Source organism: Garra rufa, chromosome 13 (genome assembly GCF_049309525.1).
Source record: "Garra rufa chromosome 13, GarRuf1.0, whole genome shotgun sequence".
Taxonomy (NCBI): Eukaryota; Metazoa; Chordata; class Actinopteri; order Cypriniformes; family Cyprinidae; genus Garra; species Garra rufa.
Genome location: NC_133373.1, coordinates 33200833 through 33226860, shown reverse-complemented (window position 1 = coordinate 33226860; position 26028 = coordinate 33200833). Strand labels below are relative to the sequence as shown.

Here is a 26028-nt window from a genome sequence, read left to right as displayed (position 1 = left end):
GAAAGACACTTACTCAAAAGCAATGTACGTGAGCAGCGTTGCTGCGGAAAAAATGGCTGAGATGCCACAGCCGATGTAGGTAATGAAGGTGAGAACCCTGTTGTTTTTCTCATCTATCTGTGCAGAAGCTCCAGAGATGTCCTAAAAGACAAAAGTGAGGCAAAGTTAATCAATAATGAGATTGATCAGGGATGCAAGAGTCTCATTAGTGTTTATAATTCCAAAAATTAGTAAAACAAGTCTATAGATAAATCTAAAGGATTTTTTTCCTCATTACAAAAAACTGTTTTATTCTAATTTAGCTGTTTTATTTAGCTGATTTACAGTATACATCATCTGAAAACTAAATAAATAAGCTTTCAATTGATTCTAACCAGATTCATTTGTGGTTAGGATAGGACAATATTTGGCTAAGATACAACTAATTGAAAACTGAAATCTGAAATCTTTAACATATTGAGAAAATCACCTTTAAAGTTGTCCAAATGAAATTTTTAGCAATGCATATTACTAATCAAAAATTAAATTATGATATATTTACAGTAAGAAAATTTACAGAATATCTTCATGGAACATGATCTTTACTTAATATCCAAATTATTTTTGGCATAAAAGAAAAATCAATCATTTTAACCCATACAATGTTTTGTTGGCTATTGCTACAAATATACCCATGCTACTTACTGGCTTTGTGGTCCAGGGTCACATATTATTTATGAGCAGATGACCACATAAGAACCCCCCTGTTATTGGCCATTTTGCTCATGAAATAAATAATCTTCTTTTGTATAATGCCACATTCAAATGACACATGAACAAAGTGCACCTAATGTTATAAGCTGCAAATCTTGAACTATCTGGCCCTGTCTGTTTCAGACATGGTTAGCCACTCTAGATGACATACAATGCACCATCGCTGCTTCAGTCAGCCATATTGGCTTAATACATGAAACCGCTCTGTTGGGTCATTTAGTTGCCAATCCCACAAATCTCACCATTAGAATGCCAAAGTGTGTGAGGTGATTACACAAGCAGACGGTCCTGTTGCTGTTGGACTCTGGACTGACCTCGCAGCCTTCACTGCTCCAGCCCCCAGTGCGATCTAATGGAGACAAATGAATATTACACGATTACTGTAAGTCTATATGTACAGTCTCCTATGGGACTGTTTTAATGCTTTAACAGTGGCCAAGTAAATCATTTATTTTACCCTCATTTTGGAGGCTGAAATCCCAAAACACACAAAGACGCTTTGGATCTCTCTGGAGGACAGACAGACACATTAAAATGTGATAGACGCCATTGTTCTAGTTAGCTTGGACAAATCATTTTTTGGAAGAAAGTGACTGCTTTGAAACCTCATTGACGGGAATGTTAAACTAATAAAATGACTGTAACTACTCCAAAAAATATATCACTCAAACCATAGTTTCTGTAAAAATACCAGTTACCAAAACTGGTAATATATACTATTTTCCATAAATCACAAAAGCCAAGTACCTGGTACTTCAGATGGGCAATCTCTATTTTGACAGGATCCTGTAGGTTTTTGATGGTGAAGTTCCCCACACTGCTAGCCACCACATAACTGTTCAAGGACATGCCATTACTTTGCCGGTCCTGTGTAGAAATGAAACAGGTAATCAGGACAAAGCTGCTAATTTGTTTTATGGAGAGGCAGACACATAAGCAAAACTTAAAGGAGTAGTTTACTTTCAGAACAAAAATTTACAGATAATGTACTTACCCCCTTGTCATCCAAGATGTTCATGTCTTTCTTTCTTCAGTCATAAGAAAATTATGCTTTTTGAGGAAAACATTTCAGGATTTCTCTCCATATAATGGACTTCTATGGTGCCCCCGAGTTTGAACTTCCAAAATACAGCTTCAAAGGGCTCTAAACGATCACAGCCGAGGAAAAAAGGGTCTTATCTAGCAAAATGTTTGGTGGTTTTTTAAAAAAAAATTACAATTTTTAACTTTTTAACCTCAAATGCTCATGCTGTCTAGCTTTGTGTGTACTCTGTGTAGAGATTTAAAAGTATATAAATTGTGAATGTTTTTAGAAAATAACCGATCATTTCGCTAGATAAGACTCTTCTTCCTCGGCTGGGATCATTTAGAGCCCTTTGAAGCTGCATTTAAACTGCATTTTAGAAATTCAAACACCATAGACGTCCATTATATGGAGAGAAATCCTGAAATGTTTTCCTCAAAAAACATAATTTCCTTTACAACTGAAGAAAGAAAGACATGAACATCTTGGATGACAAGGGGGTGAGTACATTATCTGTAAATTTTTGTTCTGAAAGTGAACTACTCCTTTATTTTTATCTATATAACTTTATCATTATTGTAATTAGTGGACAGAATATGTCACTTTTGTTAGCTATTAGTAAAATGCATTTGAGGATGAGGAGCATGTCAATATATTTGTTAATTAAATTCATGACATACAGTTCACATGTTTGGGAACAATTTTTAAATATGTTTAAGAAGTTTTAATAGGTCTGTTATGCTCATCAAGGCTGCATTTACACAGTAATATTGTGAAATGTTATTATAATTGATGTTATAGAAATCACTCTAACATTGTTTATACATTATCAGGCTTCTTTAAATAATATAAATTTTGTTTTGTAACACGACTGTAACTTCTGATCATTTTACCACATCCTTGCTTAATAGAAGTATTAATTTCTTCTTCTTCAAAAAAAAAAAAAAATCTTACTGACCCCAAACAAGATTAATGGTAGTGTATGTTATACAATATAACACACAACTTAGAGTAGTTAGTTTACATAGCACAGAGAAGACATCCAGAGATTCATTACCGTACCATGAAAGATCCAAAGTGCTATTAACAGAAATATCAATGAGAACTGTCAATATTATATCGTTCTTCAGTCCTTTAAGTAAAGCCATATATGTAAATGGACCACCAATACGTAATTCAGAGAAAAACAATAAAAAAGCTAAACATTTCGTTCTCACCTGAAACAGTCCTGTCTTGCTGAAGAACATGAAGTTTATTCTGGACACTCTATCCGTTGGTGGATTACTCAAGTTCTGCAGCAGTGTTGGAGGTAGAGTGACCACAGCCAAAGCATTCTGGGCTTCTGACTCAAAATCGATCTATAGAAAAAAAGGTACTTTCATTATATGATAATGTGTGTAAGAGCTCCATGTGTGTAATTGCATTTGAAGAGGGTACTGCGCCCTCTGCCAGAATAAAGTGGTAATGAATCCATTAAAAAATCTCAAGTAAAACTAGACTGAACAGGCATCTGGTTGAATAATCCATGAAGTATTCTTGAAGATATAAAAATAGTAAAAAAACATGGCCTTTAGGTGATAATCTAACCTCTTTGTATTTTTAATTCTTTAAATCCCTTAAATGATTGAGTTAAACTTGAAATATAAACATAGGAAATGGCACAAAAAACAACTATTTAAATTTGCGAGCATGCTAAAAATACAGAAAATCCACTTAAATACTTTCAAAAATATACATTCTGACACTCATGCCCTGAGAAGAGAGTAATGTGTCATTTTCTGACTCACTCTCAAACTGTACAATGTTGCTTTTTCCTCCCACAACTTTCCAGGAACCGTTGGCTCTTAATCAATGGGTGCAACCCCTGGGCACGGTCCATATACGTCACCTCTCATTACACTACTTTAATTGCTTAAGATTACTTTAGAACTTTACTGCTAAAATGTTTGGGCAGCCGAAAATACAGCTAAAATGTTTGGGCAGTCTGCTTGAGGAAGTCTTAAGCAAATTTTGAGTGCAGTACATGTTCAAATATACATGCATAGCCAGAAATAGACCCCATCAAGAAAAAAAAAAAAAAACAGTCACATACTTGTGTAAAGACATGTCAGATGTCACATCAAAAGACATGAAGCAGAGAAGAAAACATTTTTGATGGACATTTACCTGAGGGTCCGTCATGTTCGTGGCTATAAATGCACTGAAAGTGGTCCCATTAAAATTGCTCATGTTGAGAGCAGAAACTCCGACAGCCAGATTTTTGGATGTAATGGTTAGTGAGGGTCCATCAAACTCAATCTTCTGCACCAGTTTATCCACTGCTTTGAGAGCTCTGATCATGCCGATACAAAAACAAGAGGCTCACATGAGAAGTTTTAAAAAGTGCCCAGACTGAGCATAAAAGAAGACCCTTCAATGAAAAGCAAAGCATTTATATATGTGTATAGTATATAATGTATATAGTGGCAATATAGTGTAAAAAATATAATGGTTTGCTCTCAAACAATATGTAGTCAGAAGAATGTAATACTGAACCAGATACAGTGCCTTGCGAAAGTATTCATACCCCTTCATTTTTTTCATGTTTTGTTATGTTGCAGCATAAATGTTAAACTGCCTTAAATTGCTTTTTTCCACATCAATCTACACTCCATATAGCATAATAAAAAATGCACAAAGCAGGTTTGTAACAACTTTACAAATGTATTAGAAATAAAAACTGAAATGATTCCATTGCATAAGTATTCATATCCTAATTTGGGACACTTTAAATTTAGCTAAGGAGTCCTCATATCGCTTATAGATGTTAATACACTTCGAGTAGAGATTTTATAAAAATAAAAAAAAAGAGAATTTATAAAAACAATTCTCTGAATTGCCTTCACATGAACTTTAAAGTACTTTTTTTTTTTTTAAAGTATTCATTTGTAAGCATTAATAAACTGTGGCAAATTAATTGAATGAGTATGATTTGGAAAGGCACACACCTCTCAGAAAAAGTTCAACAACTGAAAATGTCTATCAGAGCAAAAACCAAGCCCTGAGGTCAAAGCAACTGCCTTTAGAGCTCAGAAACAGGCTTGTGTCAAGGCAAAGACCTTGGGAAGAGTTCAGAAAAACATTCTGCTGCATTGAAGGTTCACAGAAGCATGTAGCCTCCATTATCCATAAAGGAAGATGCTTGGAATAACTAGGACTCTTCCTAGAGCTGGTCTCCTGGCCAAATTGAGCAACAAACATCACTGCAACCAATCCGGTCTTTATAGCGGTGTGGCCAAACTCAATCCTCTCCTCAGTAAAGACACTTGAAAACCCACTAGGAATTTGCAAAAAAGCACCTAAAGGACCCTCAGATTGTGAGAAACAAGATTCTCTGGTCTGATGAATCTCAATTCCAAGCATCCAAGACCAACCAGAGCCTTGGCTTGAACGCAAACCTGAAAATGTCTGCCAGCCCCCATCCAAGCTGACAGAGCTTGAGAGGTGAAGAATGAATGGCAGATAATTGCCAAATGCAGATGTGCTGCATCATACCCTAGAAGACTTGAGGCTGTAAAGGTGCTTTAACTAAGTACTGAGTTAAGGGTATGAATACTTATGCAATGTACTTATTTCAGTGTTTTATTTTTAATAAATTTGCAAAGTTGTTACAAGTCTGTTTTTTGCTTTGTCATTATGGTGTATGGAGTATAAATTGATGTGGAATTTAAAACAGTTTAACATAAGGTTGAAACATAACAAAATGTGAAAAAATAAAAGGGTATGAATACTTTTGCAAGACACTGTATAGTCATTTAAAACCATAAAACCAAAAAAAAAATAAAAAAAATAAAGGGAATATTTTCTATTGACGTTGCATGCAGGCAATTGTTAAAATGATGCCAGACAACGACCGGACATTTGATTGCAAATTGTTGCCTTCAAAGTATAATTTCAGCACGCTCTTAATTTTCTACAGTGCAAGTAAAAGCACATACGTCTCTGAGGCGTCCTTTTGAGCGGCCTCTGAGCTGATCATGACGTTGGAGATGATAGTGACCACAGTGCTGGCTAGCGTGGCGTTGATTTTGGCTATGTTTACCAGCTCCTTCACCTTGAAGACAACCTGTGTCACCTCCTCCTTAGAGAGATTATTATTGGTGATGTCAGCGAGCTGCACGGCCACTTCCATTGCATTTTCTGTGAAATTCAAAGTAAGAATTATTAAATCTGGTTTTAACTTTAGAGTATTACAGAATGTGCAGTGCAGATCAGAACCTACCTTGTGAAACTGAAATGTTTGTTATATTAGTGCAGTTTCCACGGTCCGGCAGGGCCCAGTATGATGTATAATTATACTGGCTAATCATGCTAAAGAGTGAAAAACACACGCAAAATATTAAATTGATCTTTCTAACACACCTGTAACTGCTTATTTATAATTATTAGTTTATTCCAATTTGTGTCTAGATCAGAGGCTATCAGCATTTACTCACCAAGTCCTGGATGCGTTTTGTTCTTTGTAAGGGAAACAGGGGACATACTGGGTGACTGTGGGTCTGGTTTCTGGCCATCTGTAGTGGAATGGGAATTCCTCTGCCTGGCAGTTTTCTGAGGTAAAAAAAAAACAGAAACTAAATTATAAGATTGATTTACTTATAAATGCTTTTTAAAGAGGTGCCATCTATCTGAAAATCTCCAGCCTTCATAAAAGTCTGTGTAAAGCAATACTCAATGTGTTCTGAGTTTGTCACACCACAGAAAAATGTGTTATTAACCAGCCAGCCAAATTTGAGTGATTAAAAACCCGCCAAGTAAGTTATCAAAATCGAAATAAGCAGTATAGAGTGTTTAACTCCACAATTCAGTAGTACATAGTCCACAGTCTTTATAACGTGTTATGTAATACATTTCTAACATTTATAATGCGTTTAGAAACAATTCTCTGAATTGCCTTCACGTGGAATTTAAAGTTGCACTCTTAAGAACTGAATAATTCTGCCTTTGATAACTAAAACTTTTGCTGTGGTGTGATGCTACCTCTATGCTTCTAGGTATCAGTGTAAGTTCAATACGAATATCATATCAGCCATATTTTAGGAGATCAGTATTCATTTGTAAGCATTAATAATAATGATTTTTTTTTAGCAATATGCAAAACTTGCAAGCCATACCCATTAAGTTCACAGTCACACTGTCTAATGCCAAGCCATTTCCGATTGGAGGGGCACTTCTCAGTATGTTCTCGATCTCTGCTTCTGCTAGACTTGCATCAGAGGTATTCTTATATACCAGCAGGGCCATGTAGGTTTGTCTGGGAAGAATGCAACATCACATCATATGTTTTAGACCTTAAAAATACTGATAATAAAATACTGTAAATAATAGTTACTATTACATTAGTAAGAATCAGACAAAAATAGTAACAGTATGCACTGTTGAAAAATCTTACCCTGTAGTGGTCCTTGAGAGAACAGGTTGGAGACTGGAAAGGGGATGAGAGTGAGCAAACATATATAAATAAATAAAATAAAGAGATGTTTATTTACATTTAAGTAAAAAAAAAAAAAAACCTACCTGACACTATCAACATAAACTCTGTAGATCCAGTTTTGAAATGTTTGATTTAGCTGTAAAAATCACAGAAATGTATTAGTAAGCAGTGGCATGTTTAGAAAGAATTCAAAAATAATTGAATATGACTCTGGACAACAAAACAAGTCATAAGTAGCACATGTATATTTGTAGCAATAGCCCAAAATACAGTGTGTGGGTCAAAATTATCGATTTTTCTTTTATGCCAAAAATCATTAGGATATTAAATAAAGATCATGTTCCATGAAGATAATTTCCTACCGTAAATATATCAAAACGTAATTTTTATTTAGTAATATGCATTGCTAAAAACTTAATTTGGAAGCCTTTAAGACCCTCAGATTTCAGAGGCCAAAAATTGTCCTATCCTAACAAAGCTTATATATTAGGCTTTCAGATAATGTATAAATCTCAATTTAAAAAAATTACCCTTACGACTGGTTTTGTGGTCCAGGGTCACAAATGATCAGTTATTTTAATCTCCGTTAATGGATATTTAAAACAGTGAAACAAAACAAATATATAAATAATAAAAAAATATAAATATACCCATTGAGATATCATCGTCTTAGCATCCCTGCCTGGGGTGTTTGCTTGTACATCAGTAACCTCTAGGGATATTCTGTAGAAAATATCCTCTGTAAAAGGAGAATATGATACTTTTTTAAGTTATAAATCAAAACACAATTAGCTTAATTCATTTTTCTGTGTTGCATAGCAGTAGTTAGTAGTTAATAGTTTAAATAAAATCTTTATCTTGAATAGATTTTGAATAAAATCTATTCAAAGTGTTGTAAAAACAAAATCAGTTTAGAAGGTTTGGCCTGGTTTCATTAACAAATGGATTTTGAGATCTACTGCTATGCTGCACTTCTATCACAAGATGGCTCTCATGTATCTCGAGTTGTTAGTGCTGGACTACTTTATAATGCATAACTACACCATGCCAAGACTTTCTTAGGAGACTCCTAATATAATAAAATTTAAAAAACGTATTTCCACAAATTGAAAATGTGAGAGAGCTTCCTCAGAGAGCACACAGAATTTTCACTCCGCACCCCAGGTAGTCTCTCTTGAAATCATAAGTATGAAAATTCTTGAGTAAGTAAGGCTGAACAGGTCAATGTAAAATAAATATTTAAATAAAGCAGTCTCCTAAGAAGGAAGAATGATACAAATCTGAATTACAAGAGACCTATGCACTCAATTCTGAGTGTAAGTGCGAGTAACAGCCAGCACGTGAAGAGCGCTGAAACTCAATGATTGTCAGAACTGGCTATTGTTAATATCTTACTACTTCTAGTAAATCACATGGAATCAAATTAAATTTGCAAACCAAGAAGACAGACTGATTTTTTCCCCCCAAATTGAACAACCATCATTCTATGATCACTTGCCTAGAAAGTCAGGATTCAGCAATAAAAGAAGCTAACTCTCGTTCTAAGGTCTAGATTGTTATTGGAAAACATACTGTTCCCGGTTGAAAGTCCACACAGACATGTAATATGAAAGGGAGCTTTACATGGACATGGGGCCAGTTCATGAGGGTCTGTAGTGGTCCCATTGGTGGCACCAGTATGCACAGATCCAAAACCTGCGCCGACTCCTTTGGCTGGGGTGTCGACCGTGCCATTTGTCGGGACAAAAGACTGGTCGTCAGTAGCTAGAGACGGATGCGTCTCGCTATCTGTGGTGGCGGGCAGAACAACGAGCACATTGTGGTTGTGACTGGAGGGGTTTGCTGATTCATTCTTGGCCCAAAATGGCTGCTTTGTTGTTGAGGAATGGAAATGTTTAGTGTCCAGCAGGTCTTCACTGCGGCTGCTTGAGATGTCCATTGATTTGGAGGGTTGGATGACTGGAACGGAAGCAAGTTCTGATGGCGTGCTGCTTGTAAAGGTGGAAAATTGATGAAAAGCAGAGTCTGGAGGGGTCTGAGATGACAGATCTCCACCAGCCAACCTTGTGGTAGTTGTGGCTTCAACGTATTTGTGGGTTGGACTTATTCGACTATATGTACCAGAAATAACAAATCCATCATTATAAACCTCTCCTTCAGACTGAGAAGGAAGGACATTGCCAGGCTTTATAAAGTTAGAAATGTCCATTGTCTCTGATTGATACCTGAATTTGGTTTCGTAAGGTGAGGCCTCATCTGGTCCATTCTTACTTATCGAATTTAGTGCAAATACTTTAGTTGATGAAATTTGGGCTCTCTCCCCATTGAAGTTGCCCGACCATGCTGATGCGACCATGCCAAAGTCAAAAATGTTGTGGGAGGGCAAACTGAATGTGGGCGTCACATCTATCCTCTTCATCTGGGAGTCTGAATTAAGGGGTGAAGACTGAGAACCTTTCCATTCGTCTGTCAGGCCCACCGCAGAATCGTACGGTAATTCTGAACCAGCGCTGAGAGAAATATGAGGGATATGTGACAAGTCCCTCAAATCAGCCTCTGAAGGATTAACATCTCCTTGCCTGCTTAAGCCTCTGAAAAGGGTCTCTGGCAATCTGTTTACACGCGACGGCTCCAGCGCCAGAGGTGAATCTAATTTGGACCAGCTGCCCACTATTGACGTAGCAATGTTGCTTGTGATGCCTGGATACGCAGTGAGAACACTACGAGTTGGGAATTGGCTAGAGTCAAGAGCTTGTGGGTTTTCAGAGAGGATAAATTGATTGTTCATTGAGGGTAAAACCAGGTCAGTGTTGTTTTTGGCATCAGAGATAAAAAGACTTTGGGCTGAGCCAGGTGTCAGAGATGGGAAAACATCAGTGTGAGACGAAGGAGACAACGGAGACGGTCTGATGGCCTCTGTCATTAAGGAGTCACTTTGAACCCCTGCAGTAGGCATTGAATTCAGGGGCTCAATAAGAGTGGCAGTGCTGCGGGTTGAATCTGTAAGCAGTCCAGAAACGAGAGAGGAGATAACAAGTGTCTCTGTTGTGAGGGAATTGCTGCCTTGCGGAATGAGAAGGCTCGCTGCCAAAGGCTCTATGAGTAAAATAGTTTGATCAGGAAGATAGTCCAAAAAGCTCTGCTGGGAGGTTGATGAAGAATAGGTAGAGGTGGTATCAGTAAGACTATACTCAGGTTGTGTCCTGCCATAACCCTCAGCTAAAGTTTCCACCTGGTCACGTGTAACCATTGTGGGTTCGATGGTAGACTTTTTCTGACCATGTTGCACATCTTTTAAGGTGTCCTCGATGGCAGTTGCCTTCGAGAGGCCCCAAGGCACAGTGCTTGTTAGCTTTATATCCACAAGGTGTGTGGGCGACCGCTCTGGCCATGCTGCTGTTTGGTCAGAGAGACTCTTGAGCTCAGGCTGGATCATTTGCACACCTGTTCCTCCCAGAGTCACGGTGGGAGATGGAATAAGTGTCCAGCTGCTGTCTGTCTCTAGCCGCTCGGAGACCTGTGCCAACTCTGACATAGCCCTGGGTAAACTAAGGTCTGAGTGACTGTGTAAATGTTCCTGTTTGCTAATAGCCTGTCTCACAGGTCCGAAAGTCGTGGTGTTGACAGTAGGCACACTTTCTACCTCTAAGAAAGACATGTTATGGGGGATGGCAGTGGCCAAGCTTTCATCCAGGGAGTAGGTGGAATCAAAGTCGAACAGGCTGAAGACATCATCATCCAAGTCAATGTCGTAAAAAAACGCCTCTGGGCCAAAACCAGATGGGTACTCGAGTATCTCCGTGCTGTTCTTGTCACTATCGCTCAGGACCAGTTGAGGAGCTAGTGGCTTATTCTTGCGATTACTGAGCGACGGCACCTGGAATGACTCAAAGTCTTCGCTCTGATTGTGAGCGTCTGGTTGCCAAGGAGGCTTCACCTGGGAATAAGCTGGCCTCATGCTCGTAGAGTCTGTTTTCTTGGCAACGGGAGCCATTTTGGATGTTTTCAGCCAGTGGGATTCATTTGTCATGCTTATTGTCGGTTGGGCAGGCGGCTTGGTCAGATGGATGGGGGGACGTTTGTGTGGCCGAGTGACGGCAGCCTCAACTTTCTTCCTCACGGGCCAGATGAGGGGTGTGGAGATGAAGCCGAGTGAGGTTTTGGGGCCCCGGGGAGCAGGAGCAACAAGAGGCCTAGCAGGGGGAGAGCTAGTGGACGGAGTCTCAGCGCGAGGAGTAAACCGCAGTAGTGACCACAAAAATGCAGCCCTCTCTTTCTCTGCTCCAGCTCAATTATTTAGCAGAGGATCCCGGATTTGGTAAAAATGAAGAGGTCAGAGCAGGCTATTATTTATCTTTGTAGATATACAGTACATCATACAACAGAACAACATACTGGAAAACCAACCTGGAAAAAAAAATAACCCATTCTAAAAACAATATGGAAGTTAGCACAGTGACTGTTTGAAATAAAGCACAAACATAATGCAGTCATTAACACATCACTGATGACTGTTAAAAAAGCAAAAAGAAAGTTACATAATTTCAGAAAATCTGTCTGGAAAGCAATTCTAATGTTAGCACAGAATAAAGGACAGAAAATTCATAAAACAGATTAAATTAGAGTGCTATGCACAAAATAGAAGAATAACAATGGTAGTTGATTTTGAAATGTAGCTTTGCTAACGAGCAACAGAACAGTGGAGAATTGTTGGTTGGCTGCCAGGAAAGGTTTTAGCTGAACACATTTAGGGAATTTAAGAATATGCAATGAAAGATAAGTGTTTAAAGACTGCTATGGCCTGGAAAAAAAAGCTTTCAAGATTCTGACAGATACATACAGGAAGTCAAATCCAAATTGGAAATAAAAGAGAAAATGATTAAGCTTTCAAGACACTGACAGACACATACAAGAGGTAGAAATCAAGAGGGGCTGCAAAATGATTAGTTGCGATTAATTGATTCAAAATAAAAGTTTATGTTTACATACTATTTGTGTGTGTACTGTGTATATATTATGTATATATAAATACACACACATGTATGTATGTGTGTGTATTTATATGTATATAATAAACATAAATTTTTGTTTTGAATCAATTAATCACGACTAATCATTTTGCAGCCCTAAAATAAAGTGCAAACTGGATTAAAAAAAACATTTAAACTAATCACAGCACACACTTGACCAAAGAGAGTTAGAATGGTGTTTATTTATACAACGTTTAACATTCTGGTAGGCAATTAAGCTAATATTCGATAAATACAAAACCTTTCATCTGCACCCAGAATTTTTCAAAGCAATTAACCAATTTGAATTCCCGTTTCCATTTAAACAAGCTAGCAGTTCCCATTCTGCCCAAACAAATAAAAGTTTAGCAGTGACATTCCCTGGTAAGCAAAAGCAAGCCATTTATGACATGAGATAACAGGTTTGGCTTACCATTGGTTTTGCGGTTGGACAGAGGTGAGTTAGTAGCAGCAGCTGCAGATGAATGAATGGATTAAATGACTGATGAATGGTTTAGGTAAATGACACATGACACAAGGGTCCATATACTGCCATGCAATTTCTTTTTTGTTTATCGGTCATTTTTTTAAATTCTTATCTGTTGGGCAATCTGCCAAAACCTGTTCAACTATTTTAACTATAATGAACAGCACATTAAGTGTTTAAATGCCACAAACATTTGACATATATATAGTCCTACAGTACATCAAATAAACGTAAATCTGTTAAAATAATTAGGTCTTGGAAGCATACTGGCAAATACAATCAAATGGATGTAAATGCAGATTCTAGGGTAATTTGGCTAATAAAATTGTCATTTGATAATACATCTTTTGTAGAAGTGATGTCTTACCAGGGTTGATGGGTGGCGGGTTAGATTGTATTAAAGGTGATGTAGTTGGTGCTAATGATGGCACACACAGACATGTTAATGGTTTGGTTAGTAAGGCAATATCAATAGCATACATGTATATTAATGTCTAAATCAAAGAAAAAGTTTTGCTCAGTAACTGTTAGCTTACCAGTAGTTGTTGTTTTAGTGCTAGTAGTTGGTGTGAGTAGAGCTAGCGTTGGTACAAAGAGGCAAAGCCACACACATGTATTAGTGAGGGCATTTATCATACCTCATCAAACAGAATATAAAACAGTAGGAAACCTAGATATCTGCTTACCAGAAGTTGGGGTTAGAGGCATGCTAGAAGTAGATGTGTATGAAAGAGTAGTAGTAATAGCTGATGAAGAAAATACAGAGATAATGAGCTATACTGACAAGCATCTGAGACAAGTCCTAAAATTTTACAACGAACATGTACTAGGTTAACCTTTGTCAAAAAATTCTAAAGAATAAGAAAATCCTTCTAATTATAATTTGGAACCATAGGAATGGTTCTTACAGGAATGGTTCCAAAATATGTTAGAAATTCTAATTAGAATTTTATTGGAATCCTTTAGGATTTTTTGACAAGGGCTGTCTGCTTCATAACGTTGTTTTAAAAAAATGTAGATATATATTTGACTTGGAATATGCCAGAGAAGTAGAAAAAAATGATGTAAGAAATAATTTATTTGACAGATGGCATATAACAAATTAAATTTTTGTCATTGTTTAAACAACACAGGGATGAATAAGTGATGAAAGAATTTTTATTTTTAGGTAAACTATCCTTGATATATAAAGTAAACTGCTTGAGAAAAAAAAAGTGAGGGGAAATTATATTTAAAGGAATTATACTGTTTACTAACGTTTAAATCAATGCAATATGACAAAAATTAGCATTTCAACCAGACAGACTCACCAACTTTAAAACAATCCTGCATGATTATTAAAAAAAAAAAAACAAAAAACAAAAAAAAAAAACTAGGGACATTATATAGGGTACTGTGATTCAACCGATTCAGCGTTCAAAGCGTTTAAAAAAAACCATTCAATATTCTGGAACACAGCCACTAGCATTAATAAAAATCCTTTTTTAAATGGAACATTACTTTCGCAGCTAATAACGATGTTCTTCTCTACATGAGTTGACCACCACCTGTTCTGCATTAGGCAAAAGACATTACCCTCATGAAACAAAAGAAACACAGGCATAAAATGATGAGAAGGCAGATGTGAATGCTTACCATGGGTTGTTGCATTAGTAGGAATCATGTTAGTGGTGGCAATGGATGCGGTGGTAACAGTTAATGTTGCTGGTGGCAGGGATGGAAGAAGGGCAACACTGGCATTAAATGGAGGTTAGAGTGAAACCAAAAACGCAAGAACAACTGGTGGAGCAAATGAACAGTTGTGTGCATTACAAGCGTAGCGTGAGATGAATATGGAAAAAAAGAGAATAACCAAAAATGAGAATTATGACATGTTCTGAAACTATTTAATGGCAAGAAAAAAATGGGCAACAGATGATTGTTTTTAACCTCCCTTGCCGAGTCACGCAATGTGCTGAAAAGGGAGATGTTTGCTTGCTCTCATGTTTTCCTCACAATTTACTGTCTGTTACTAGTCATTTTCTACAAACACCCAGTAGGTCAAATTAGACCATGTGTATCCTCCGAAATATGTATAGTCAGTGCGTCTGTTTTTCACTTATGCTTTTTTCCTTCAGATATGCAAGCCAGTTATATTTACTTAATCATTGTGAAATTTCAAGATGGCAATTATATAGAAATTACATTTGATTCCCTAATCAAAAACCCCATCCAACTTTAGAGAAACATGGACTGATTTGGATTCTCAGCATAGAACTTTTAGTTTTATGATAGGTTGCCGCCCGGAAACATAAAAGTAAAAAAAAAAAAAAAGATGATGATGATGATGATGATGACAATAATAGTTTATTGACGAAAAAGAAGTTAAATAAAGGTTATTCTGCAACCAGAAGGCTAACTTTATTGAAAGATGTCAAATCTCCAGACATGCCATTTTTGTACTTCATGGGAATGAATATTATGCAATGAAATTAGAAAGTAGATCAGTGGGAAAGAAGCATGGGATAATGACCTTTAATGGCTATTTACTAAGGACAGGAGGCCTGAGGAGTCTCGTGGGTCCCAGATGATGATAGACATTTATTGGGCAACAATTCACTTTAGGGGTGTTTTAATGAGCGGAAAACAAGCTGTTTTTGTTCGTCATACTTACACACAACTAAAGGCCTAAGACTTGCCAATTACTATTATATATACTTTTTAAGGAAAAAAAAACTTTATTGTTATGTTTCAACCAGCAATGAAAGTTGTGATAATTCGCCTAAAAATGAAAATTCTGTCTATAATTACTTACCCTCATGTTGTTCTAAAAGAGCTTTGTTTGTCTTTGGAACACAAATTAGGATATTTTTAATTCAATCCGAGAGCTTTCTGACCCTCCATAGACAGCAAAGCAACGGACATGTTCAAGGCCCAGAAAGGTAGTAAGGACATCGATAAACTAGGCCATGTGACATCACTGGTTCAACCTTAATTTTGTGAAGCTACAAGAATACTTTTTGTGTAAAAAGAAAAGAAAAAAAAAACAACTTTATTCAACAATTTCTTCTCTTCCACAGATGTCACATGGACTATTTGACCAGTGTCCTCGCTACCTTTCTGGGCCTTGAACGCTGGGCTGTAGCTGGGGTTTGTGTGGCCCTGGTGTAGGTTGTACCCGTGGGCCCTGTTTGAAATTGTTGAATTTGTACGTTTGTTCTATTTATTTATTTGTGCTATTTAAACAATGTTTAAAGGTCCCATATTGTCAAAATCGAAATTTCCTGGCTTTTTTTTCATGATAACTGAGGTCTAGGGGCTATGTAACTACCATATAAGTTTCAAAACAATCAATCCACAGTAAACTGCACACAGCCTGCTTAAAGTAGCTGTTTCTTTTCACGAGCCGCTGTGACTTCCGTAAAATTTGTGACGACCGATCTACTCAGTCACCGCCTTCAGTCACCACCCAGAGCACTAACCACTGTCCCACCCTTCTTTTGTGAAACCAGGACAACATCGCATCCATTGCTAAGCAACAACAACACGAAAACAAGTCCAGAAAACCCTGTTCAGTCCATAGATGTCGAAACTACATCTTTGCACAGGCTTCCGAACAACGTTAATATAAGAGACCACTGGCACATCAGCTTCAGCCTCTTTCACACAGCCATTCCGGAAAATACACGGATAATTTGTCTCATGATTTGTTTCCGGAATTGTTTAATTTGGTTCATTCACAGTTGTTTTCCGGAATCTGCATGCTTTACACACAACCCATAAAGACATGTGACATTTGGATGTGAGGTGTAATGCAATGCGTACATTTCACTAAACTTAAACTAACCTGATGAACAATCTGTGCTTCTGCGCTGATAGTGAAGAGCTCCCTGGTCGCTGCTTCATTCCAGTTTGCACGTATTATTTTGCACGCGAAGAGTCGCAGGGTAACTTGCATCATCACTACAACACTGCCTTTATAGCATTTGGTTCTGGCTTTTGTTCACACAGCGCTCGTTCCCGTAATTTTCCGGAATCAGCGCGCATTGTGAAAGGGGCTTTACTAAAGCAACAGTTACGTAGCTTACTGCATCCGATGTTTGAAAAAGAAAAAAACATTAATGATCATTCTGAAATATCCTGTTGAGTACCTCCAAGCAACAGCAGACTAGGCTCTTGGGCTAGGCTACAGCATACATAACTGTAGCTACTTGTGGTCGGCCTGGCTGTGCGTCACTCAGAAAACAACAGGCCAATCAGAAGAGAGGCTCATGAATATTAATTAGATGGACCAAAATCGACCTGTTCTTGATAGAGCTCCTAAAAAAGGAGCTGTAAAAATATATTGAGATGAATTTTGGCACTTACACCGCATATATATTCTTAAGGACATCAACAACTAAAATAAACCTCCAGAAATGTGTAAAATATGGGACCTTTAAGTTTGTAGGTGTCCAGGTACAGAAACAGAATAATCAAATATAAAATAGCACTACATCGTCTTCGCTGTATAAATTAAATATAGATTCATTCTTGTTAAAACTACAAAGTAATTCAGTCAAGAGCAGTGAGAGATTTTCTTTTTCATTTTCTGGGATTAACATTGAAGGGGTCATCGGATGCCCATATTCCACAAGTTGATATGATTCTTTAGGGTCTTAATGAGAAGTCTATAACATACTTTGGTTAGAATATCTCAATAGTAGTGTAAAAACATTCTTTTTACTTTGTCAAAATCAGCCCTTTTATAGCGAGCTATTCTATTGCATGTTCCTTTAAATGATAATGAGCTCTGCTCACCCCGCCCCTCTCTGCTGTGGGATGATGAGCCGTAATGTTTACTTTAGCCGCATTTAGCGGTGAAACTTGCTAACAAGCACATTATTAAAAAAGGCCATTTGCAAAGATGCATAAAAAACCATTATACTCACTTCTGCTGTGGGTGAAGCTGCATCACGAATGATTCGCACGAACATAGATGCATATGTAAATCAAGATCGGCGCTTTCCTTTCAAAAACGAAAGTAACGTTAATCCTCTGCGTCTTCAGCGGCTGAGATGTCGGGAGTAAATGACGACTGCTATGTTCATTATTACATCCAACAACAGAACACCTCAATCGCTCAATCTGAGACATTCTTGTCTTCCTGCACCTGAGTCGACACAATGGTGATTGGAATCGGACTGTTTCAGCTCGGTGAGGGCGGGTCTAAGGTAAGGCACTCATGTCAATCAACTATCGTGGGAGCAGCCTCTGTTGGTGTGTTGTCACATCGACAAGAAGCTGAGAATGACCTGATTTTAAAAAGGGGATATTACTTTTAAAGATAAAAAAATACTACTGGGTGGATTTTTATCATTGTAGGGTGGTTGTGTACACAAATTGCCAACACACATTAATGTTCAAACAACATGTAAAAGTGAGTTTTGCATCCGATGACCCCTTTAAGGACACTGACAGCAGATAGTAAATGCATGGTCACTTTAAGAGACAATGCATCCAATTTAATAATACACATCCAATTTCTTTCACAACTGTTTACTTGAACTTAAAATATAGACAGTTTTTTGAGGATACTAGTGATGGCCCTGCTTGAACGTGGTAGTTGCGTTGCTGTCTATAGAGGGTCAGAAAGCTCTTGGATTTCTTCAAAAATATCCTAATTTGTGTTCTGAAGATGAACGAATGGCTTACATCTTTGGAACAACATGAGGATGAATAATTAATGACAGAATTTTCACTTTTGGGTGAACTAACCCTTTAAGAGACAAGCGAATATAACATATAAATGTGTTATAAGTTCAAGACTTTAATTAAACAATAACTGTTTATAATGGGTCAACTTATTATCTAGTAAAACATGTTTGTGAGGAATGTGTTCAGCATGAAGTTATAATAAAGATATTTCTTCCTACCTGGGCAGCCAAGTCCAGGGGAAGCACAGCCTGTGGTTCCCGGGGAAAGAGTTGCTACGGCAGTGCCTAAGAAAGATTTGAAAATTACCATTTGACATTTTATGATGAAATAAATGATTGAAAAATAACAGTTCTGAAGTGAAACTAAATAATAGCCAGTATGGGAATGCCTCATGTTTACATTGTGAAACCACATGTTATATTCAGAATTCAAGAAAATATCTATAAAATCTAGCTTAAATACTGTATTAAGTTCCAAAAAATACATTTTAAATAATTCAACTTTGAGATGGACAGACTTGGACATTCCCAAAGCACTGTCAGAAAAGTCTACCTTAGGACAAGATTTGGATTGTAAAAGTGTGATACATTTCCCAGCACTCCTCTGGGCTTTGACAATGGAATGTGACCTCAAAATGTCCAGACTGAAACTTGAACATCAGAAACTTAAAGGTGGAATTTAATAATTTGCCACAGTTGAATGACAGAAATGTTCTGCGGGCTGGTTTGATCGAGGCCCAGGAATGCCACCTTTTCTCAACACAAATCCATTAGGGATGTGTGAAATACCAAATTGCATCTTGTTTCAAGCCTTGCAATTCATCTGCTGCTTTCTGACATAAAGCTTAAGCGGTGTCTAAACAACATGCTTGAATGCATGAAGAAACCAAATCTTGAGTATAATTTAAAAGCCAAGCAATCCGCAAAAGCAAAACCTCAACTTGCAATGCAAATCTACTGGTTAAGCTTTAGTCAATGAAATACTCATCAGAGCATGTCTGGGGATTGGAGCAATGACTAAAAGTTTGGTCAATAAACCATTTGCACAGACCAAGATTTTAAAGGTTTTCCCAAATCTGTTTGATATTTTCCACTTTTTAAGAGTCCTGGTGGTTAAAGGATTTACTGAATGTAAATCAAAATCCGATTGGTTTCAACAAAAGCTGATTATTTTGACATTTTCAAACACAATAAACTTTTGACTTAAGCTCTGAGGACAAGTCATTTGTGAAAAACTCCAAGATGATTTGATTTAGGTGTCAAAATACACAGAGGAACTAATCCATAGCACATCATAGGAATGAAGTAGTAGACTAACTCTAAGAGCTCTTAAATACATTAACGGAGACGTCACATTGCGACAACTGTCTAGTGTTATAGCACAGAGCCTCTGATCATCCTGAAGTTTGGTGTTAAAAGGCAGGTTGAGGGGGAAAAAACCTGAGCTGTTCTAAGGACAGGCTCTTCCGCTGCGTTTCCATGCAAGGTGGGATCGCCGTCTCCCACTGGTCTTGTCAAAGGATGAGAGGGAACCACATGAGTAGCCAATGGAAAAACAGGGGAGGGTAGCGTTTTAAAAGCATGCTTATTAGTGACAGCATTAGTTTTGCTCCGGGCTCAACTTCACGGGCCTCTTGACTTTATGCCAACATCACAAGCACAGCTGGTTGCAACTGAGCAAAGGAAATAGTTATGTGTCATAGGTTCCAGCGTCTAACTGTCTGCAGAAGGCTGAGGGGGTCTTACACTGCTCCTGTCAAGGTCAAAAAAATGCTTGCTAAAAGAAAAAATGCCCTGAAAGACGTCTAGTGCTGAAACGGCAAAAATGAATGGAACAAAAGAATGCATTACAGGGATAGTTCATTTAGTGTAATTATTTATTCACCCTCATTTTGTCCCAAACCTGTATGACTTTCTGTAGTGGAGTATCAAAAAAAGTACATTTCTGAAATTTCTACTTATTTCAAAATAATGAAAGGATTGTCAAGCTCCAAAATGAAAAAAACAAGCACCATTAAAAGGGAACCCCCGGTATTAAAGGAGAAGTTCACTTCCAAAATAAAAATTACAGATAATTTACTCACCCCTTGTCATCCCAGATGTTAATGTCTTTCTTTCTATAGTTGTAAAGAAATTGTGTTTTTTGAGGCAAACATATTAGGATTTTTCTCCATATAGTGGACTTCAATGGTACCTGCGAATTTGAATTTCCAAAATGCAGTTTAAATGCAGCTTTAAAGGGCTCTAAATGATCCCAGTCAAAGAAGAAGGGTCTTTTCTAGCAAAACAATTGGTTATTTTCTAATTTAAACACTTTTTAACCTCAAATGCGCGTCTTGTCTAGCTCCGTGTAAACTCTGTGCATTCCAGGTTAATATAGTTAGGGTATGTCGAAAAACTCCCATCTCATTTTCTCCTCCAACTTCCACCGTTTACAAAGTGAACATGAAAAGAGGGTCAAACACCCTTTACAAAAAAAGGTAAAACAGCGATGTAGGACGATTTTGAAGTTGTAGTGGAAAATGAGATGTGAGTTTTTGGACATACCCTAACTGTTATGAACTGGAATACACAGTGTTTACGCAGATCTAGACAAGACAAGCATTTGAGATGTATATAAAATATATAAATTGTAAAAAAATTTTTTAGAAATGAACCGATCGTTTTGCTAGATAAGACCCTTCTTCTTTGGCTGGGATCGTTTAGAGCCCTTTAAAACTGCATTTAAACTGTATTTTGGAAGTTCAAGACCCCAAGAAGCTGTGCTGGGCACCATAAAAGTCCACTATATGGAGAACATTCCTAAATTTTTTCTTCAAAAAACATTTTTTTTTACGACTGAAGAAAGAAAGACATGAACATCTCAGATGACAAGGGGGTAAGTAAATTATTTGTACATTTTTGTTCTGGAAGTGAACTTTAAAACTTGTATAGCTTAATATAACATAATGATGTCTCTTACTGAAATACTGTATGTAGTAGAAAACCCATGAAAGATACACAATTTAAAAAATCCACATAGATTTATACATATCTTGGGTGACTTGAAATAGTTGCACTCGGTGAGCTACTGGCGCTACCTGTTGCTATTTGTGCACAGGACAACTCTGAAAAAAAAAATACTGATACAATGCAGCTTTTAGTTATAATATTCAGTCAAAGGGCATCAAGAGAAGCGGTGTAAGTCTTCACTGCTTTCCTTATGATAAAACAAGGATAAAATAATGGGAAGATGCCTGTGGACGAATAAAATTTCATAAAGACCTGCATCTTTGTTCTCTCCACTTCAGCCCTGATGCCTTTGAGGCTTTTAGTAGACCACAGCTACTGAAAGAGCTTACAAACGTCAGAGACAAGAAACGCTAGATACCATCCTGGCAGGATGTAAACATGCCAATGCTTGTCATGATGCCATAGCCAAAGGAGTTTCTCAATGCAAATTTAACTTGATATCCGGGGCATTGAGACTCCTTGTGGGGAAAATCAACAGTACGGCATTTAGTTTGCTTATATCCATCGGCACCTGCAAGCTCTTTCAGTAACTGAGGTCGTCATATTATTATTTTATTTTCCGAGTTGTGTATTCTGGGTTGTTTTGTGGTAAAAATAGCAACAAGTGGTGCCATGGTGCCCCCCATAGTCCAAAATATGTATAAAACGATGTGCACTTTTTTAAATAACGTTGTGTTTCTTCTTGTGTTTATTTGCCTCTTTATGATGAATCACTTGAATTCCTCAGTTATAAGTCACTTTGGATAAAAGCATCTGCTAAATGAATAAATGTAAATGCAGATCTTCTCAAAGAATCATGTAAGCCAGTTCACAAATCAGGATAAATGATTCATTCAAGAAACGCAGTTACGGTAATCAGTGAATAAAGACTTAAAATTCACAAAGCTGGTAAAGTTACTCCAGATGTGCTTATGTCAGAAGACTTAAACTGTAAATATGAATCATATTCAAAATTCATCATGTGTTCTTCAAAAGCAAAAAGTACAGAAAATGATACCAGTTTGAAATGACATGAGAGTGAGTAAATAAATATAAATATACTCCAATAAACTTTAGCTCACCTATTTATCCATCAGTAAGACCTTTTAACTATATACTCTTAAACATGAACATTAGTTTAGCACATTTTATAGAAAATACGCTATTATGTGAAAAAGCATCTGCAGGTCAAACACGTGTCGAATGACACCTCATGCATTACCTTCACAGCTTAAAGCAAGCAATTACACATATTAGGCATGTTAGCAGTACACTCACCACTAGTTGAAGCTGTTAAGTGAATGCAATTTGGGAAACAGACTGCAAAAGAAGATGAGAAATTAGTTGCCTTTCCAAACTACTTAGCATAAGCATACAATTAAATTCAAAGCAGCCAGAGATATGTAAGTTGCATACAGTATCTGTCAAAGGAATGCAGAACATCTTGCTTTAAAAACTGACAGATAATTAAAAAGCCTTTGAAAACAAATATACTGTGGGAGGCCATGTTGAAAGTCTTGGAATCAACACCCAATTAAACCTTGAACCAAACAGTTTAACGTCTTTGATCAAATAAATAAAAACAAATAAATCGAAACAGCAAATCAAATAAAACATTTATGCTTACAATCATACAATGTTTCACATGTGGACTTTCTTATTTTCACATGTGGAGTCAGACCTTTGAAGCCCACTGTATATTAACATAAAAACACAATGTGTTGCTAATGATTTGCATATGATCAGTTATCTAAAGGAACTCTGATGAGGAATCAGTGGCCTCTCTGTTCTGATGTCCTCCCGACAAGGAAGTACCTTTAACAGGCCATTTAACAGGTTATCCGGAGAAAATAATTCCAACGCAACTTCCAAGACTAACACAGACCAAATGTTCACACAGGACATATGGCTTTATCTGTCTTAGAGCACAGAAAGTTACTGAGCGAGTTAATGCTTTTGATCTGAGGTGCCATGGTTTGAAGCGACACTTTTTTCCATGGGCTGCTGACCCAAGCTGTGCTGGGCATCTAGAGTTTCAGGAACCTAACTAAGTGGAAGAAAGCAGTCCCTGGTGAGGCTTGTTATGTATGTGAGTCATGCCTGCTTTTCCTCTATTCCACCCAAAGCTCATTCCTGTACGCTGAGAGTTGGAGGGCATTTGAAGGACTTTAAAAGTGCTGCCGTAGGTAGCGCGACGAGAAATGGTTCTCAAGAATCTTTCTGCATTTTTTTTATTAGAAAGTGCGCAAGAAATAGCCACCCTTAAACCTAGCATTAACATCCATTCGTATCTGAAAAGTATCACTGGAGTGCGTCTCCAGTGTGATGCAATGACGAAAAATGGAGAACAGCACTTACAGTGCTTGTGTGGTTAGCAAAACAACATCAGCATGCACATCTTTGTTGAATGTGGTAAGATTTAATTTATGACCACATCTAAATGTGTTTTTAATCCATTTTGGGTGCATTTACATAGAGTGTGGCGTAAGAAACGCAAAGTCTTTTCTGTTGGTGTAAAGCTACTCTCATGTATCTGCATTTCCAAACACTATCTACCTCTGATCTTCTCTTTTGCAGGTTTATTTCTTTATTTTTTTATAATGTTTGAAATTTTGTATTGTAAAATTAATCTGAAATCACAACAAATTGTTCTAATTATACCTTGTGTAACGTCCATTCCACTGCTAAAGGGATAGTTCACCCAAAAATGAAAATTATGTCATTAAATACCCTCATGTCGTTTCAAACCTTCATTCATCTTTGGAAGACAAATTAAGTTATTTTTGATGAAATCCAAGAGCTTTCTGACCCTGCATAGACAGCAATGCAACTACGACGTTCAAGGCCCAGAAAAGTAGTAAGGACATCGTCAAAATAGTCCATGTGACATCAGTGGTTCAACCTTAATTTTATGATGCTACGACAATACTTTTGTGCGCAAAGATGCATGTGCATACGTCATGGTACTGGAAAAGAAATTGTTGAATTAAGTCATTATTTTTGAATTATTTGCGCACTAAAAGTATTCTCGTAGCTTCTATGCAGGGTCAGAAAGCTCTCAAATTTCATCAAAAATATCTTAATTTGTTTTCCGAAGATGAACGAAAAGGTCTTACGGGTTTGGAACAAAATGAGGGTGAGTATTTAATGACGCAATTTTCCTTTTGGGTGAACTATTCATCTAATGTCAAATATAAAGGGAGAGTAACAGTGTCCATGAGCTTATTTATCATAAAGCAGCTTCCGCACAATATACTGAAAACCGTATACTCACTGCAGCTGAGGGTGCTGTCAGTCTGCGTGTAACTGCCTGGGATACTCCAGAAGCGATGATCCCAGTCAACGACATTTCCCACAGAATCACAGGTGAGGGCAGACAGCTTGGAGAAGGGCATGGCGTAATCCCACAATCGGAAATTGTACATGAAGCCATCCAAATTCTGATCATCCACACTGACCGAGCTTGACCCTTTTCCTGCAAGCTGGAGGATTCCCCCACTCAGCAAGGTGTAAAGCTGAGAGGCTGCACAGGTTTTTGCTCGATAGTGGCCTCCGAAGTACACTGCCACAAGGCCGGTGGACCTGGTCCAGGTGAGGCAGATGGGCGCCATGCTGGATGTGATGTCTGAGCTGGTGAACAGGTCATTTACAGAGCAGTAGGAACTGTTGATGAACAGCTCCATGCCTCTAACGGTCTTCTCAAACGCTAAAATGGATATGCCAGAGGCGTCAGATAAGGTAAAGATGGTCTCTGTGCTCTTCTGGGCCGTGCGGGCGATCTCAAAGCACACAGTGAACGCAGAGAGAGTAGGAATGGAGACCGAATTGGCTGCTCTCACTACATTCTTGCCGCTTTTTGGCATTGTGACCTTCTGGTTCCTCAGTGCCACTGCCACTGCAAGAGTGAAAAACCATTAGATCTTAAAATACAACACTTATGTGCTTTCTTAGTTATTGTGGAATAGAAAATGATCAATTCAAACCTCTATGACCTCCATATTGGCTATAGAGGACAACACAGACTCAATTCAAATGTGAATCAGCTAATATAAAAATAATACAATATGAGAAAAGAAGAGAATCATTAATGTCTGAAAATAATCCAAGCTTGTCAGGAACGTTATATTAAGTATTCATTTCTAAGACAAGCCTGTTAAACTTCTTCCAAACCGGACAGGCATATTCTCTTGCCCGTTTTAAAACACCTCTTTTAAGTCATATTTGCTGACATGTTTTATTTAAATTGGTGGAAGTTTGTGTCTTTTGGCCGTCTCGATATAAAAACCACAAGTCATTTGGAATGGAAAAATACACCTCCAGTTGTACTATTAGATCCCTGCACTCTATATTCATATTTTTTTGACAAAACCAGGCATCTGACGCTATTGATTCCTCAACGCCAAATACTAATGAGCTTGATCTCAAAGGTGTTTCATTTCAAACTGGGAAGGTAATAGAAAATGCAGTGTCTAAATCTGTAAGCGACTGGGTACTAATGGGTACCTTCACACCTGTCTGACTCTATAACAAAGGTTATTTTTTGCAGGTTGTTATTTATTTTGGAGGAGTGTGTGCTTTTTCATTAAACATAATTGTGTCCGTCAATTTATACAGGC

General features: G+C 37.5%; 1 protein-coding gene across 3 annotated transcripts in view; it reads right to left on the bottom strand.

Annotated features, from left to right (window-relative positions):
- The window catches only part of adgrg6 (adhesion G protein-coupled receptor G6), a 52145-nt gene that overhangs the window by 10274 nt on the left and 15843 nt on the right, over positions 1 to 26028 (bottom strand). For 2 of the 3 annotated variants that reach the window (XM_073816933.1, XM_073816935.1), the window contains exons 4-19: positions 24687 to 25307; positions 18641 to 18706; positions 7901 to 7989; positions 7334 to 7386; positions 7209 to 7241; positions 6931 to 7070; positions 6253 to 6367; positions 6039 to 6127; positions 5755 to 5956; positions 3944 to 4109; positions 2995 to 3135; positions 2840 to 2857; positions 1501 to 1620; positions 1211 to 1262; positions 996 to 1102; positions 14 to 141 (exon numbers count right to left, since the gene is read on the bottom strand). In XM_073816933.1, the coding sequence (XP_073673034.1) occupies positions 14 to 141; positions 996 to 1102; positions 1211 to 1262; positions 1501 to 1620; positions 2840 to 2857; positions 2995 to 3135; positions 3944 to 4109; positions 5755 to 5956; positions 6039 to 6127; positions 6253 to 6367; positions 6931 to 7070; positions 7209 to 7241; positions 7334 to 7386; positions 7901 to 7989; positions 18641 to 18706; positions 24687 to 25307 (2140 nt within the window). The remainder of the gene's footprint in view (positions 1 to 13; positions 142 to 995; positions 1103 to 1210; positions 1263 to 1500; positions 1621 to 2839; positions 2858 to 2994; positions 3136 to 3943; positions 4110 to 5754; positions 5957 to 6038; positions 6128 to 6252; positions 6368 to 6930; positions 7071 to 7208; positions 7242 to 7333; positions 7387 to 7900; positions 7990 to 18640; positions 18707 to 24686; positions 25308 to 26028) is intronic. The other variant, XM_073816934.1, reaches the window with a different exon arrangement.